The sequence below is a fragment of the Trachymyrmex cornetzi genome, unplaced genomic scaffold (genome assembly GCF_001594075.2).
Source record: "Trachymyrmex cornetzi isolate Tcor2-1 unplaced genomic scaffold, Tcor1.1 scaffold109, whole genome shotgun sequence".
In the NCBI taxonomy this organism is placed as follows: Eukaryota; Metazoa; Arthropoda; class Insecta; order Hymenoptera; family Formicidae; genus Trachymyrmex; species Trachymyrmex cornetzi.
Window position 1 is genome coordinate 515,158 of NW_017295642.1, and position 15,650 is coordinate 530,807.

The 15,650-nt window shown below is 42.3% G+C and overlaps 1 protein-coding gene across 2 annotated transcripts in view; it reads left to right on the forward strand.

Moving 5' to 3' along the window:
* LOC108761270 (serine/threonine-protein kinase 17B) overlaps positions 1-15,650 on the forward strand; it is a 122,489-nt gene that overhangs the window by 73,535 nt on the left and 33,304 nt on the right. For both annotated transcript variants that reach the window (XM_018507707.1, XM_018507700.1), the window contains 2 exons: positions 14,107-14,319; positions 15,300-15,438. In XM_018507707.1, the coding sequence (XP_018363209.1) occupies positions 14,107-14,319; positions 15,300-15,438 (352 nt within the window). The remainder of the gene's footprint in view (positions 1-14,106; positions 14,320-15,299; positions 15,439-15,650) is intronic.

Consider the following 15,650-nt stretch of genomic DNA (forward strand, 5'->3'; position numbering starts at 1 on the left):
ATGACACACAGGACACCTCGCCCCCTTCCTATACTCTCCCGTCGGCTTATGTCTACAGAGATCGAGAGCCATTCGCGCTGATCTACTCTGGAATTCCATTCGCGTCTGAGATTTAAAAGGTATTCGTTTGTTAAAAAGAAAATTTATTACGGTTTGTGAGATAATCGTCACTTCGAACGCCTCCGATAGAACGAATCGAAAATAAAAGGCCATTATAATTATCAAGTCCATATTCATTATACGTTTAGTATTTTCAACATCGATTCGTACCTGGGTAATTACGCCGTGCTAGCCGCCATTGCTCCAACGATATGCAATTAATCTCCCGTCAAAACCAGTCTTGTAGAACAGCTAGGCTCAAGTATCTTACTTTCTACACGCTCGCACAGCTACCTGCAGTAAAATTAGATACATTATCTTCCGTGTATTTTTCGAACTTCCAGTTTCAGAAAACAGCATGATATACATTCGACACTACGTGTCGTCCGCGAATAACTATGTAATAAGTAACGCGACGTGTCACTTATGCAAATGTCAGTCTTTTCCTAAGCAGCAGCGTGTGATATTATCCACTAAATATGCAAATAAAATGAAAAATTTTTCAAGTACCGGAAATAGTTTAAAATAAGATAAAAATGACGTAATATACAACTCTGGATTACCAATCGTTAGTTTTTTTATTCTCACATCTTTGTGAGGATGTCTCTTTGCGCGTTGCGTTAATAATTTCGAATGAAGTAAGAACTAATAACTTAAACTGTAGATTTAGTTGCGATTCCTCTCGCTTAACTCTCACGCTCGATTAACGTGGCATCCAAGTTTCTCGGTTGAGATTCCGAGATATCCGGCGGATGCTGGACGACCTTCCTCTCGTGCTCGTGAACTCGACCGACCAATTATTGTTTATTGCCGGACGAACGACAGCGTTCTTACACGCTACCTACCGTGAGGATCGCGGGTAATCGCGCTGCTCGAACAACACCAATTAAGTTAATACCCCTTTTAAGAATCCGGAGACTAATGGTCGGATCTCGATACATCTGCCACGCAGGATGAGGATATGGCGAAATGATCCGTGACCTACATGTCAAGTCCTTTATTGTCGTAACACGCTTGATAAAAACCGTAGTTACGATTCGACAAAATTACATATAAAACGCTCCACTACAAAGGACTTTGCTGAATTCTTTGACTTGAAACTCATTTTTCAAGACTCATGGACTCATTGCGCAAACCTGACGTTTCAGTTTGTATCGTGGCATTTTTTTGCTTTAATAGCTAGAAATATTTGTTTAACCTATTTATAATTATAGAACTATTGAAAATAAAGTCTCTCAGTAATTAATAAGTTAATTAATGAGTCCCATGAAATAATACACCGGCTTCACACACACACACAGCAACCCGAGTTGATTCTGCCTCAACTAAGAAAAGTCGTGAACGCGGGATGCGTGCAAAATCAAGAAGGAGAGAGAAAAAAAAGGAAGAGCCACAACAGGAGAGGACGTTGTTGCGCAACGTTGTGCAATTGGCTAACAAGCAGCGAACGCAACTGGAACGAATTTCTCCGTTGGTAGTAACGTTAGCCCACCGTCGCACTCGTTGCACAATGGATTTGCATTCAAGAGATAAATAGAAAGAGGAGGGTGCAAGAGAGGAGAGAGTAGCAGCAGCAGCAGCAGCCAGCAACTCGCCGATGAGATGGTGACGTCGTTCCTCTTCGTGCCTAGATATCCGCTAATTTCTTTAATTACTGCCGTAGTCGGGCGTAATTAATGGCGGCCAGGGAGTAAGTCGCTCCGGTTTCCGCGTTGCGGACTATGTAATAAGGTAAACTCTCTTCCATCGACTATTTGCTGCTCGAGGCTGAGAGCTGCTCGAGAACTGAAGCAGGCTGACGCGGAAATTGCGAGCCTCTCGCGCAAAGAGACGAGCTGTACCTCGGTTGTTTTCTCAGCGAGACGCGCGTTCGATAACGAGGATCCATGTAACAATGTGTCCCGCGGCCTATGCTCCACAGTATTAGGAGCAATCGTTCCGGGGCGATTCCACGCGGCATAGAATTATTAATGAACACTGGGCGTTACAATCGTGACGTTTCGACGGCAGCCTCGTTAAATCGCGAGTTGTACCGCGGTAATTACCGTGGCCGCGCAAACTTGTCTATTTGTACAATTTATTTTATATGCGCATGCTCATGACTAGAAGTTGTCCGATATTATCTTGTGCGAGGTGCGTGCCGAGAGCGCGCTTCTAACTGCGACGACCCAGGAAACACAGTGGTCGCGTACAATGTCGCCCGGTGCGCGAATGTCGATGACCCTCGAAGAAGGCAGAAGTGAGGAGGTGGATGGCAGGAGCGCCAGATAGAACGAGAGAGAAAAAGAAAGAAGGAAATATATACAAGAGAAGACGAAGTGAGAACGACGATGCTTAGAGAAAGGAGCAGATTCTGAAGAAGAAGACGGTGAGACGGGGAAGGAAGAAAAGAAGGTTTGTCGTACGAGCAGCGTCGTCAGACCGATCGGCCAACCGACTGGCATGTTTAGGCACTTAGGAGGTCTAATGGATGGACCCTTAAAGGACGATGACAACGATGGCGACGGCAGCAGTTGTCTATCTCGTGTAACGTCGGTGTCAGCGCCGATTTCCTGGTGCGGCTCTGCACTGCAGGGTAACCAGCAGTTAACGCGCCACAGGCCTGACCCCTGAGGGGTCGTTGATCCGCACTACGTGGTACACGTAGTTTTAATGGGCTCGCGGGGAGATTTGAGAGACGCGCCACGCTCCGTAAATCCGCGCGTTCGTGGGAACGGGACTTTCCTTCCTGGACGAAATTACAGATACGCATATGCGGGCGGGAAACGTTGCCTCAACGGTCCCAATAATTAGATGCAATGACAGGAAATTCAATATTTAACCCTTCGGAGCTGACGTCAAAATCTTTAACCTAGTTACTAACATGGTCTGTAAGACTTATTTAATGTATAAATAATAATTTTATTAAAATTTACAATTTTTGCTTTATTATTACATGTATTAATTAGAAATATTAATTAATTTCGGAGAACTAAAATGTCATAATTTGTGTACAAAAAAGAATTAATCCTTACTAAGTATATTTTAATAAGACTAATCCTTGCAGACGTAACACAAAGAAGATTGACATTTTTGACAAATAGATTTATAATTGAATCGATCCATAATAGACCCATCGCGTCAGCTGTAGAGTTATTAATTCAAGAATTCGGTGAACATTACCAGTCTCATCAACGCCGCGAGTCGAATTTAATTTAGCTTTGCGCTGAGTCGTTGCGTTAAAGCAATTTCTGCTCGAGCCATCAGATAATTCTGAACCGTTCATTGTGTCGGGCGTAGCTGCGGTCTATAATTCTTACCGCCCGGAGACATGTCAGAATTTCTGGGATAACACATGTATGTACATACTATGTTGTCTTGTATCTTAATTACGTTTCGACAATAAAATCGGCTGATGTTTCCCAGGAACTGTCCAAGCTGATTTTTGTCCTCGCGACGTTAGACGTGCAAGAAAGAAAGGCGAGAGAGGAGATCGCGCGCAAGATAGCGAGAGCCAAGGAGCGCGTACATAGTTATTCGTCGTTGCACCTGTGACGGTGCAACATATATATATGTGAGTGCAGCGACATAATCTCTCCAGAGAGAGAGACGCTTTAATATGCGCGTCTCAAGTCATACGCACCCATACGAAACACTCGCGAGAGACGCTACGGAGAAAGTATGTACTTTCTACAGCATCCGCGGGACTACCGCGTTAAGTCGTTGTCGAGACGCTTCCGTTTACGCGATCCGAAAGGATTCTTCATACAGGAGTCAAGCTGTATGTCGCGTATTCTCGGTGAGATAAAAATTGATTTTTTCCTAACGAATATATCGATACACTTAGTAGCCTTGATTCTATTATTTTCAGTTATTTTTTGCAGCGAATTAATATCGAGTCGTGATACGGGCCTAAGATTTGCACTGACACGAAAAATATCGGTGAGAAACGGTACTCGCAAATAATAACTACCGTGCCGCTGCTTAAGAGAAGCAAACATCGTGAAAGTATTGTTGTGTCACTAAATATTAAGCGTAAGGTACTTGTAATCGGGCGCAGCCAGTGGTAGAACGAAAGTAAGCGATTAAGGGCCCATGTTCCCTCCGACAGGAAGATCGATCTGGGTCGATTTAGGTCGGCGCCGCGAACAAGGTAAACAGGAAAAAGGGTCAGTCGGATCGGAAAGTCGTACGAGAGTCTTTACATTCCTCCCACTCAAAATTCTCCGATGCACAGAATCATTAAAACGAAATTAGAAACCACAGAGTTTTAGAATTGGACTGCTCACTTCGATATCGAGCAGTGTCTCCGTGATATGAACGAGGCTCCTATTTCCGCTTACATATATGTAATATAAATCCAGGGTTGCCATAAAACTGGAAATCAGAAAAATATCAGGGAAGTTGAAAACGTTCAGGGCAATCAGAGAAAAGCCAGGGAATTTTCTGAAAATAAAAATTCTTGGTTTTAAAAAAGTTTGATATGCGTACAACACATTCACACAGTTTTGGCAAATGTATGTGCATAGGTGGATTAAAAACAAGAAGAATTCACTTTTATCTCTTTCCGTCACATGCAAAACAATCGAAGTGAGCAGTTCAGTTCTAGTAGTTACAGAGGTCTGTCGTAGAAGCCTGTGACATGCAATTCGCCGCGAGTCAAATACACCCGCCAGATGTTCCGCGGAAACGGGAAACAGCAACGAGGTTCTTTGATCACGGAAGCACGGCAACGGAACGATCGAGCTTCCCTCGGTGGCGACTCTTCGTGGTTCAGAGAGTTCGTAAAGCACTGGATGGTTTCCGCGGAAGGAAGAGACTGAGAGAGGAGAGGAGGAGGAAGCACGCCGCGGTGCTAGGTCCTCCGCTCGGCTTAACTCCTGGGGCGTAAAATTAGGCCTTCGCCACCGCGGACACGAACGGTAGTTCCTCTCCTCCTCCTCCTCCTCCTCCTCTTCCTCCTTCTCTGGGTTTCCTTTCCCTTCTCGGAAAGCCTCGAGCTTCCTGGGGGTCGTAAGCGCGCGCGCGGATCGGACCTCCTTGGAGAAGCCGCTTTCTTGCCGCGTGCAGGTATGCCGGCGGACGCTTGATGATGTTAACATTGCAAAAAGGGCCCCGACTTGCTAGAGATCCATCTTTGCTTCTTACGGAAGTCACGGGACGTCGTTAAAAATCAGTAGATGCGCGGTAAATATAGTAGCGGAATGATGCGGCGACTTCTCGAGATAGGGACTCCGTAGAAGCACGCGAACGATTCAAGAGAGGGGAGATTAGCTCTGTTTCTTGGTCTCCCACATTCTGAACTCAATCCAGTTTTGTACCGGAGTGAATCCCTCGCCGTGATACGGATCTAATACGATTTGTGTGCGAAGGGCATAGGTATCCACCTTGCAACTCACGACTTACGCCCATTCTACAATTGCGCAAGCTTAGTTGTAAGTGGTCGTAATTGCAAGAATTGATCAATCACATACAGAGAAAAATGTTTGGTTGGATTAATGTCAACTTTAATTGAAAATGAACGAATTAAAATTTTCTAGTTAAAATTCTAGTTGTGATAATTCCGGAATTCCGATTGATATAATCAGAATTTTCTGGTTCGTTCACCAGACATTTTTCTCACTGTGCAGTTGAATATTTTTCCTATAATCAACTATGATTGGTCAATCCTTACAAATACTTACAACTACGCTTACGCAATTGTAGAATGGACTTTACATAAATAGCTTTTGCACAACTGTTTATCTCGCAAGTGGTATAAGCGCAATTTTCGCAATCATCAATGAATTTTAACGAAACGTAAACCGTTGCTTTTCGAAAAGAAATCGTAAACCGTAGGATGTTCGCAACATCGAGCGGCCGACCCGGCAAATCGATGATAATGATAGACGCTAGAGAAGCGCGAAGATGAAGGGGAAGCCGGTAGTCGTGATGATGTTTTGCTAGCCGGGGGTCATCCTTAAAAGCGAGGGCCTCCCATCCTTAAAGACGTCGGGCTTAAACGCGCTCATAGCTACCGCTCGGTAACGCTCCGTACACGGACAGGCGGCGGAGATGAGAGGGCGTTTCAAGCTCGTGAAAAGCGCTCTTGAAGGATCATGGGTGCCATTAGCTACGCGCTAGTCTTTCAGCCGCCGATCGGCTGGTACAGCGATCGGCGCATCGAAGAAGGGAGTTTGTTAAATTAAAGACTTTACAGATTATTGAGCACCACTCGTTCCACGCTGCGTTTTTTCGCGCGCTTCGAGGAGTCGCACCGTCGTGCGATCTTTGATCTACGGCGGTAAATTCTTTCGATAGCAAGGTTAGCCATGCCTTCAGTCGTTTCCGTTAATTTCGCTTCAGTCGATGCAGCCGTCGACGAACCACCATGCTTGCGGAATCGCAAGTTCTCTTCAACGATAATGCATTCTGGAATCCGTTTCTTATGTTCCGCATCTTCTCGTTGGTTAACGAGCTGCTTTAGTCATCAGGATTGGAATGGGAAGACGCGATAGCGCGCGTATCTCTTGTTATATGGATTATCCATTCCGCGATAGTTGGTTAATTACGACGAGTAACTTAATTGTCCTTACAAACCTTGTCTTTCTGTGCCGCAAGCAAAGCGATTTGCGAAAGTATAATGTATAAGATTCAATTTCTTGTATATGGCGCACGTTGCATACAAAGTCGATAAATTGTATTTAGAATTAGAGATAGTTGAAATATTGCATTTCGTCGTTCTTTGCGAACGAGAAATTGCGGACGACGATTTCTCCGCGGAAATGCAAAGTAACGTCGTGAGCAGGTAGCCTTAATTCCCGCATCGGGTAGAACCCTGCGGGAATATTCCGCGAGTTTGCGAGTGTTCGAAATAGCGCTCGATAAACTCGTAACATGGGAAAACATCGCGCTCTCGTGGAGAAGCACATGTCCCCGATAAGATCTACGGTATGCCCGGGTTGATTGAAATTACATTCCCCGGAATGAAATGCTCGCTGTAGCGGAAAGTAATATAATTTTTCCCAGCTCTTCAAAGTGCTCGACGATGTACGGCGATGATACGTTGCTGCATGATGTGTATCAAAGATATTCCTAAACATCTAGCTCGCAATCTACGATCTGTGATTCGTCGAGTCGAAAATTGTCTTCTATTCCTGGACGTAACTAAACTCACTCTTAATAGGTCTGGTTCTTTAACTAGTGTATACTTTTTGCACTTAACCTTTAAGTAGACAGGTGGTTTAAAGATGCTCAAGTTGGCGAAGTATTCAGAGCACTCTAAAAATAGTTTTAATTTTGTAGTTGGTATTTTTTATTAGGATATTATGTTATTATAAATTTACATTAATTATATTCTTATAAGATAAAAGAATGTAAAAACAATGAACTTTAAGACGGACTAGGAGCGATCCTTTTTTATTTTTCTTGTCTAGGACAAGATTTTCAAAGAAAACTTGGGGTGGTGTGGCCACCCTACAGCACCCCATCTATTCACTTAAAGATTGAAATGAAATTGATATATGATTGATATATTTGGGACATAAGTGAGAAGGAAAGTTCCAGAGCAGTCCAGTGCAGCAATAGAAAACAAACTTAATGAGAAGAGCCTGAAGAAGCTCACGCGTGACTACCCTCGTGGGATTTCTCCGTGATGGCGCGAAGCCGCGACGGTGTACTTGGTCAAGGTTAATGACGCCTGCGTATTTAGCCATGACCTTGGCAAAGGATCGAGATGGAAACCTCGACCCATCCGATCTCAAGCCCTCGGCGCATCCTCCTGCCTGTCACGACCGTGACTTTCCTCGGATTTCACCCGTCCGAGCCGCAAAGTGGTCGTCGCATGCGGAGAACCAGACGAAGGCTAATGACGGCGGGAGTGTTGCATTGCGAGTTGCAACACTCCCCACGGGAAGGATGCCATGGAAAGAAATCGGGTTAACCTCTCGAGCCTCTCGTCGTGCTTGCACCTGTAATAGATCACGAGAATTTTCACTCTGGCAGATGCGGCTTAATGAGAGAGAGACCAGCTAGAACCTCTCTGGGAACCTTTCGAGATCCACGACGCACGTTGATAAATAGTTTAGAATAGTTTGCCTGTGATTAACCTTACTACAGCAACTACAGCAACGGGTCATTTGAACCCAAAGAGAAAATTTTAGCTGATTATACAATCTATACGATTAGTACTGTAGTTTTAAATTGATAAAAAAAATTTTGAACCTATCACTATCAGTTGCTATAAAGCGGAGGTTACTTACAGTCTGTACTTCAAAGAGGACGCTTTAGAACTTGGGTGTAACAGTTGAGTGTTAATAGTTTTCATGGCTGTAGGTGGAAGTTAAGTCTACTTCTGAAGGTAGGCAAAAATTCGTTTGAATTCTTTTATTTTATACAAAAAACGGTTATATACATAATGAGGGGGAACACCTTATATAAATCGTGAAAGTTAGCATCAAATCAACCTTAACGCTGATTGCAATAAAGTGGCTCGCCAATTAATAGATTGGTACTTAACACCAATCGTAACCAGGCGTTATTACTCGCACGCGAACGTAATCTTGCAACGTTCAATCGGGTTATTGGCCGCGGTAACGAGGTACAATCTTAATCTCGCTCGAACGGATTATGCGTTGACCCTATTAATGACACAAATAACCGATGGTATCGAAGGTCTTCGGTTTGAATCGGTTGCAACTAGCCTGGCGTTAAATTACATCTGCAGATTGCACGAGAGACGCATGTAAACGCTAATAGAAGTCGTAATCTTTTACTAACCGGCCACTCTCAATTGCATTATGTCGAATCTATATTTGCGTTCGATATCGTTGATTAGACTTTCCCATCAGACCATTCGTAAGAGTGCTTTTGCATATCTCGTCGCTCCGGGAAAAGTTTCGGAATTTTAAGGGAATAACGATACTTCGCGAGTCATTCGAGAAACACGTTCCTTCAAGCCGAAGTCGTCATGAAGAGCCTCCATGCGTGGCAACAAAGGGCTTCATTACCGCGTCTCATCTTCGCCGATCTCGTCATTACGTTCCACTCGGCTCTGAAGCTGGCGAAGGCAATGCGATGACGAGGACGTTTCCGCGAGGTCGATGCCGTAGCGGGCAAAAAAAGGGAAATCGTTTTTCAATTTCCACGTTAGACCGTGAGCCAATGCAACGCGGATATCCGTTTGACTTTGACCGTTTGATTGTCTCTTAATGAAATAATATGAAAGACTTGAAATACAAATTTAAAACATCTGTTTGATCTCATTTAACCTTTTTTTTCTTATTATCGTTTTTGTTTGTCATTTTAAAAACAGCGTTTACAGTATAAACGCAGTTGGATGGTACACGATTTAAAGTTTCCGCGGCTAACACCTGCATACCTGTGAGAGGGATTTTTTAAGCGCAAGCTGCTCAAGACTCGCAGTAGTAGTCTGATGGCAGCTGCAAAGGACAGGTGAAGGAATCGCAATTTCAAAATTTATACAATCCGGACCCGACCAACTTCCACTCGCTAGGTTAGTGCCATTCCCGCCTTGCAGATGCATCTCACTGTCATAGCATAAAAAAGTCCAATAATTTAAGCTGTATTTTCAGAATTACACCTGTCGCTTCAATAGAGAAGCTACTTGGAATCGTTATGTCTCATTACAGATTTTACAAATGAAATAATGACGTACATATAACGTTAAACCGGATGGCATAGCTTCGCGATCGTTCGAATTCCTGGACAGAAACGGATTTAAATTATCAATTTCAAACTAATGAGTTACAGTCTTCCTGGAAATAAATGCAAGCAGATGATACGTTGGCAAACGAACTTATTGCGTGCGAAACGAATGGCAATTCACAGCTTCGCTGTCAACAAAATCGTATCCAGACGTCGTTTCTCGCGAGCTCGCGACAATTTCCTTCGCCGTCTCGATTCGATTGCTTCGCGCGAGCAGCGGAGATTCCGTCTTTAATCGAAGCGGCGAGAAGAAGCGAGAAGAAGCTTCTCTTCGGCGAAGAAATTACTGGAGATCGTAATAATCGGTGGTTTTGACCCGGGCTCCCGTTCGCCACGGAGTGCTAATCTCCAGGTGCGACGGGGCCATTAGGCGACGCTACTGCGATAATAATAATTTCCGTCGTCAACATTGTGATGCCGGATTTACAGTTGTGGCCATTAAACGGCGACGGAGATTACGAGCGATCCCTTCTTCCCAGAACGCGGTTTCTTATCCCGATGATATCCCGATTCGTTACAGCTTATCATTCGCTGATGCGACAGCTTTTCGCGGAAGTGAATCTCGCGCCCACCACTTTTCTTCTCTCTTCTCTTCCAAGAGCTGGAGGAGGAGAGTCTTTGATGGGACGACTCAAGGCCGTCGTTCGTGTGGAGTTTAGCGACTTCTCTTTCGCGTCATCGTGATTATGCCTTTCGCGACGTGCGAGGAGTTGCGATACGTGATACGATCGCCGGATGTAACGGTTCTCGAACGTGTTTTCCCGATTAAACGCGTGTATATGTATACACACATGTACGTATCTACGGTGTGGAAACTGGTATAGATAGTTCGACGAGCTCGCTTGGCGATGAAATCGATACGATCTCCGCGAGTCTTCTCTCACGAATGGAACGCGGCAATATTTCCAGATATCCGTTTTGCCTTTCAACTATCTTGCTTTAAAAAATTCTGCCTAATTACATTCCTCTTAACGTGCTAAATTGCATATATCGTGAAATGTGCATGAGTCGCAGTTAGCGAAGATCAAGTTAGCGTACCTCCGAGCAGAGAAGTCGTCGCGTGGAATGAAAAAAAATTTGCGATGTCTGTCAGAGATTAGATCGCTAATTGATCAGAGAGGAAATCTTGAAATCGCGAGACGATCGTTGACCCGCATTTGCTTCTATCGCGCTCGATAATCAGCGTGATCATGAAAACGGCTATGTTGTGGCGCGTGTTCTACTCGTCTTTGTTCATCCAGGGAGACACGTTAACTTTGCCTCTGTAACAACTAACAACCAGTAATTAGTTAGAACGAGATAACAACTCCGATAAGGGACTACTATCTGTTCTTAATCTCGCTCGTATTTTCCAACCTACATGTCAATAAGATAAATATAAATAAATTAAGAAGAAAGTATGATTAGTTTTATATATATTATTATTGATTAATAATTAGTAACGTTATAAAAAAAAAACTAGTATCCACATGAAACTTTATTTTGTAGATGATCGAAAAACATTGACGTATCCCATGATAATTTCCTCGGCTCCTCTCGTGCGTTTTAAAAATCTGGTAATAAAAGCGTTAAAAACTCAGAAATTTTGTGAGCAGCAAAAATGACAGTGAAATTGTTTCGCACAAATTTGACAAGAGAGCTTTAGTTTTAAATGCTAATTCCAAAATTCATTTTCTGCACAACGATTTCTTACTTTCGCGCATAACGCGCGGTAGCATCGTTTAAGTAAAAAGTGTGAGAAGAATGAGAGATATTGACGCGGCATTCCGACTTCTATCCCCCATTCTCCATCATTGCTCTCTGTGGGATACCGCCGGATGATACAATGGCCACTAATGATGCTTACTTTGACGCCTGTCGAGCGGTCCTTTCGTACCGTCTATCCCTTGACCCGGTGACCATCTCTCACCGTCGCCTTTAACGGACCTCCGAAAAATATTTTTTCTCGCACGAGAGTGCCGCGTCCCTTCCTTTCTCTCTGTCCCTTAAACGAACACACTTTCCCATTTTTGGACATAATGGATCGACTTCCCACGTGGACTTTCTGTCTTGTATACGCATTGATTTCCCTTTCGGTCGCTGTGTCTAGATTTATCGCGTCGCCAATCCTTCCTGTAGTTACGCATAAAGAATTAGACGTGGGAACGAATATTCGTGTCGTTTGAAAACTGTGACATACATGTTATGTGCTGTATCAGTCTTATGTCGAATGAAGTAAGATTCAGAAACAGGAAAATGGGTGTCGCGTTCTCGTTATCGACGCTAAAGCTCTCCGTTTGCGAGGAATGCGTGTGGGTACTTCCTTGAGTGGCAAGCCCTTTACGTAATAATACGCACAAGTGCTTTCACTACCGCTGCTCGAATTTAGGCCCGCGAGCATAGGTGCATTGCCCTAGCGAGTTCACTTTCTAGTGGTTGTTAGATCGTCGGATTACAGCGGGTTCGCGCTCGTGTGGGATTGTACTTTGCGCGTTCCCGAGCATTTCGATGCTCGCCAAACCATTTAATTCGGATCAATGAAGAAAGCGCTTCGAAGACACTTTAGGTCTGTTTTCTGTGGTTGAACTAGTGTTTTAGAACTTGAAGTGAGATGAGTGTATGCTTGATATTTGTTGAAAGTGAAAAAGAGAGTGCCAGTGCAGGAACAGAAAACAGGCCATTTGAGATAACTCTATTATCTAACGGCTGTACCTATAAATACAATAATTTGAAATTTACGCGAATTGTACACGTAACTATCTCGGAGCTTACGCAATCTTGTGACATCAAAACTGATAACGGTATTATTACGCATCGCATCGTTCGGGTTATTACGCGTGAAAATATCGTTCCATGAAAAAATATAGTCTCCACCTTACATTTTGTGCGACTACGATTTAATGTATTCCTGTTTCATATTATAAATATATACTGGATACATATAGCATGCATTTTGTATGTAGGACGTCCTGGTTCTCCGCATAATTGGTGGTAAAGTTTCGCAATCAAATCGCGGGATTCGATATTGCGATCGATCGCAATATCCCTGTTACATTACGCGGAAGCGTTTAATTTCACGAATCAATCTGGGACTCCAATTGGCGATCGCAATTTGTTGTCATCCTGTTTGAATTTATAGCTATCCGCGGAAAAAATTGAAAGTTTCGAGACTTTATCGTGGTATTGCATGTTTCGTTGTTTCGCGCGTTTCGTTCTCTGGTGTGTTGTGCGACACGAATTGCAGATGTGCGTTATGTGCAACCACCGTAATGTTTTAGCACGGTAGAGTAAAAAAAGGTGATTTTTCCGCGAAGAAAATCATTCGGCGTGCCTCGTTCTCTGTAATCAGGAAAGCATAAGGGAGGAACGAAGCGCGTTATTAACGGAAAAAGTGAAAGCGACGGATTATTTTGCGGGTGTCCGACTTCCTCCTATATGATATTGTGTTATTTGCTCTTACCTTTTCTTAACGTCTTTATTAGCGATGCCGGCCGGTGGGAACGAATTACAGCAATCGGCGATGGTGCGGACGTACACGTCAATCGTCCATAAAGTCGCGATTACTAAAGTTATGAAACTTAATTATTCGCTCGGCGAGACTGAAACATTTATACCTCGCGCAATTAACGTTTTAAGGCTTCTGTTCACTCGTAATTACTATTTCAGATTATAACATCAGAAGCGGGAAAACACAACAACAATTTTTGTAAATTATGTTTCAATAGAAGTATTTGTTAATAAAACAACACGTTTTGAATAGATTTATAAATTATATTTCGATAACTTTTCTTGTTCTATCTTCATCTTTTGAAGAGATGTTAAGTTATACTTATTTCTATATTATTAAATATTAACAGTTTGTCTTAGCTGTGAACATAGCTTATTTCGTTTTTATGCATAATTTATTTTCAGATATATTTATTAATTAAAAAAACGAAAGGAATTTTGTTATATCTAATTATTGATCGGTTGTAAGTGTTGTTTTATTCAAATATTTTGAATTTTCGTATTAATATATTTTGCAAGAATTTTTATTGTGAATTATATTCTCGCTTCTAATCTCACAATTTTGGATAAAAATAGTGTGAGAGTGAAGTTTTAACGAACGATCGAGTGAATGATTATGTGGTGGTTGCAGAATGGCCGAATTATAAAAAATACACTTTAGTACAATCATATTCACTTCTGTTTCGAATTAGAATTACAAATGTGTTGCCATTGTATCTTACACGTCTATTACGTTTATACGTTTTGCTTCTCGGGTACTTGGCTAGTATATCTCGTTTCGATTTTTCATATGCAACGTGATTATTAAGATTAATGTACGATGTATTTCTTCCTCAGAGGTAAATACGCAACGGTGAGGAGATGCCGCGAGAGATCCAGCGGCAGGCAGTGGGCCGCCAAGTTTCTGAGGAAGCGACGACGAGCCCAGGAGCTTAGAGCGGAAGCGCTTCACGAGGTCGCCGTGCTAGATGCCGCGGCCCATTGTTCTCGTCTCGTCTCTCTTCATCAGGTCTTTGAGACCAACACCGAGATGGTGCTCGTCCTCGAGCTGTAAGTACAAGGACGTTTCTCAATCTCGCTTGTATTCTCTCGTCGGTTCATCTTGAACGTACCTATCCTTCGAATATAAAATAACGTTTATCATTTGGATTGAATCATCGTGAATAGTAAAAGATAGTTTATTATTTAAATTAGCGATGCGCGCAACCTGCGGCCCGTCGATTCATAGCTAAAAGAATAAAATTATTTTTTCTGTTTTTTTTTACAAATAAACATGCGACTAGCAAAATTTTACCTATTTCTGAAAATAATTCTCTGAAAATTATCTTTAATCTTTAACTAGGTAGATGGAATGCCCAGAGAAAACCTCAAAAAATTTTATTTTTGTAATTTTTAATATTTTTATGTATAGAGCGTTAAATTTATTGTTTATTTTATTTACCCTAACGAGATAGAGAAATGTAAAAGTAATGAACTTTAAAACTCCTGGGCAATACTTTTTACTTTTTTTTTCCAGAAGAAAATTTTTAAGATACCGTGCATAGTTTTTGAATAAGGTTTTCAAAATAATTGTTAGTACTATGGCTACCTACTTAGGTCGTATTCCGATATACTGTATATAGTAACGTGAAATAAATTTTCAATATATATCTGACTGTATATCGAAATCCTACTTAAAGATTAAAAAAGATTGCATATATCACTGGTTTAGATTATTTGTACTGTGACGAAAAAACGAAATAAAATTATATGATGGACATCGACAATAATAGCGTGTAACTTTCTGTATGTCGTAACAACTGTTAATTACTCAAAAAGTAGGACAAAAGTGTAAACTCGTGATTTAAACGTACGTACGTCGCTAGCGGTATCAGTCGTAAAAATACGTTACGCTGATTCGTCCGACGCGTAGTGCGCTGTGTATATTTGAATGAATTTATGGAACAAACCGACGAGCGAAAAAGTATATGTACGTGCTAAACGTAAATATTGTGCAAGTCGTGCGAGACAGGTAATGTTTATTGTGACAGGGCTCCTGGCGGCGAATTACAAATGATACTCGACCGAGACGAAGTTCCAGAGGAACGGCAGGTCGCCAGATTACTAAAGCAGATTTTGGACGGGATAGCCTTTCTGCATTCCCTGAACGTGGCTCACCTCGACATCAAGGTAAGTGTTTTCAAACACTCGAAACTATATGTTTATATGGTAAAGGCGGGCCTAACGCCGACCGGATGGCCAAGGTGTGGCTGTTAACATCCAAAATTGCATTTGTATCAAAGGACATAAATATATCCAGCACATCGATTTCTCTCTGAGTAAAGAAAAGTTATTCAATTATAATATTAATTTTGTAGTTTTTTAAGTAGCGCTTAAAATTT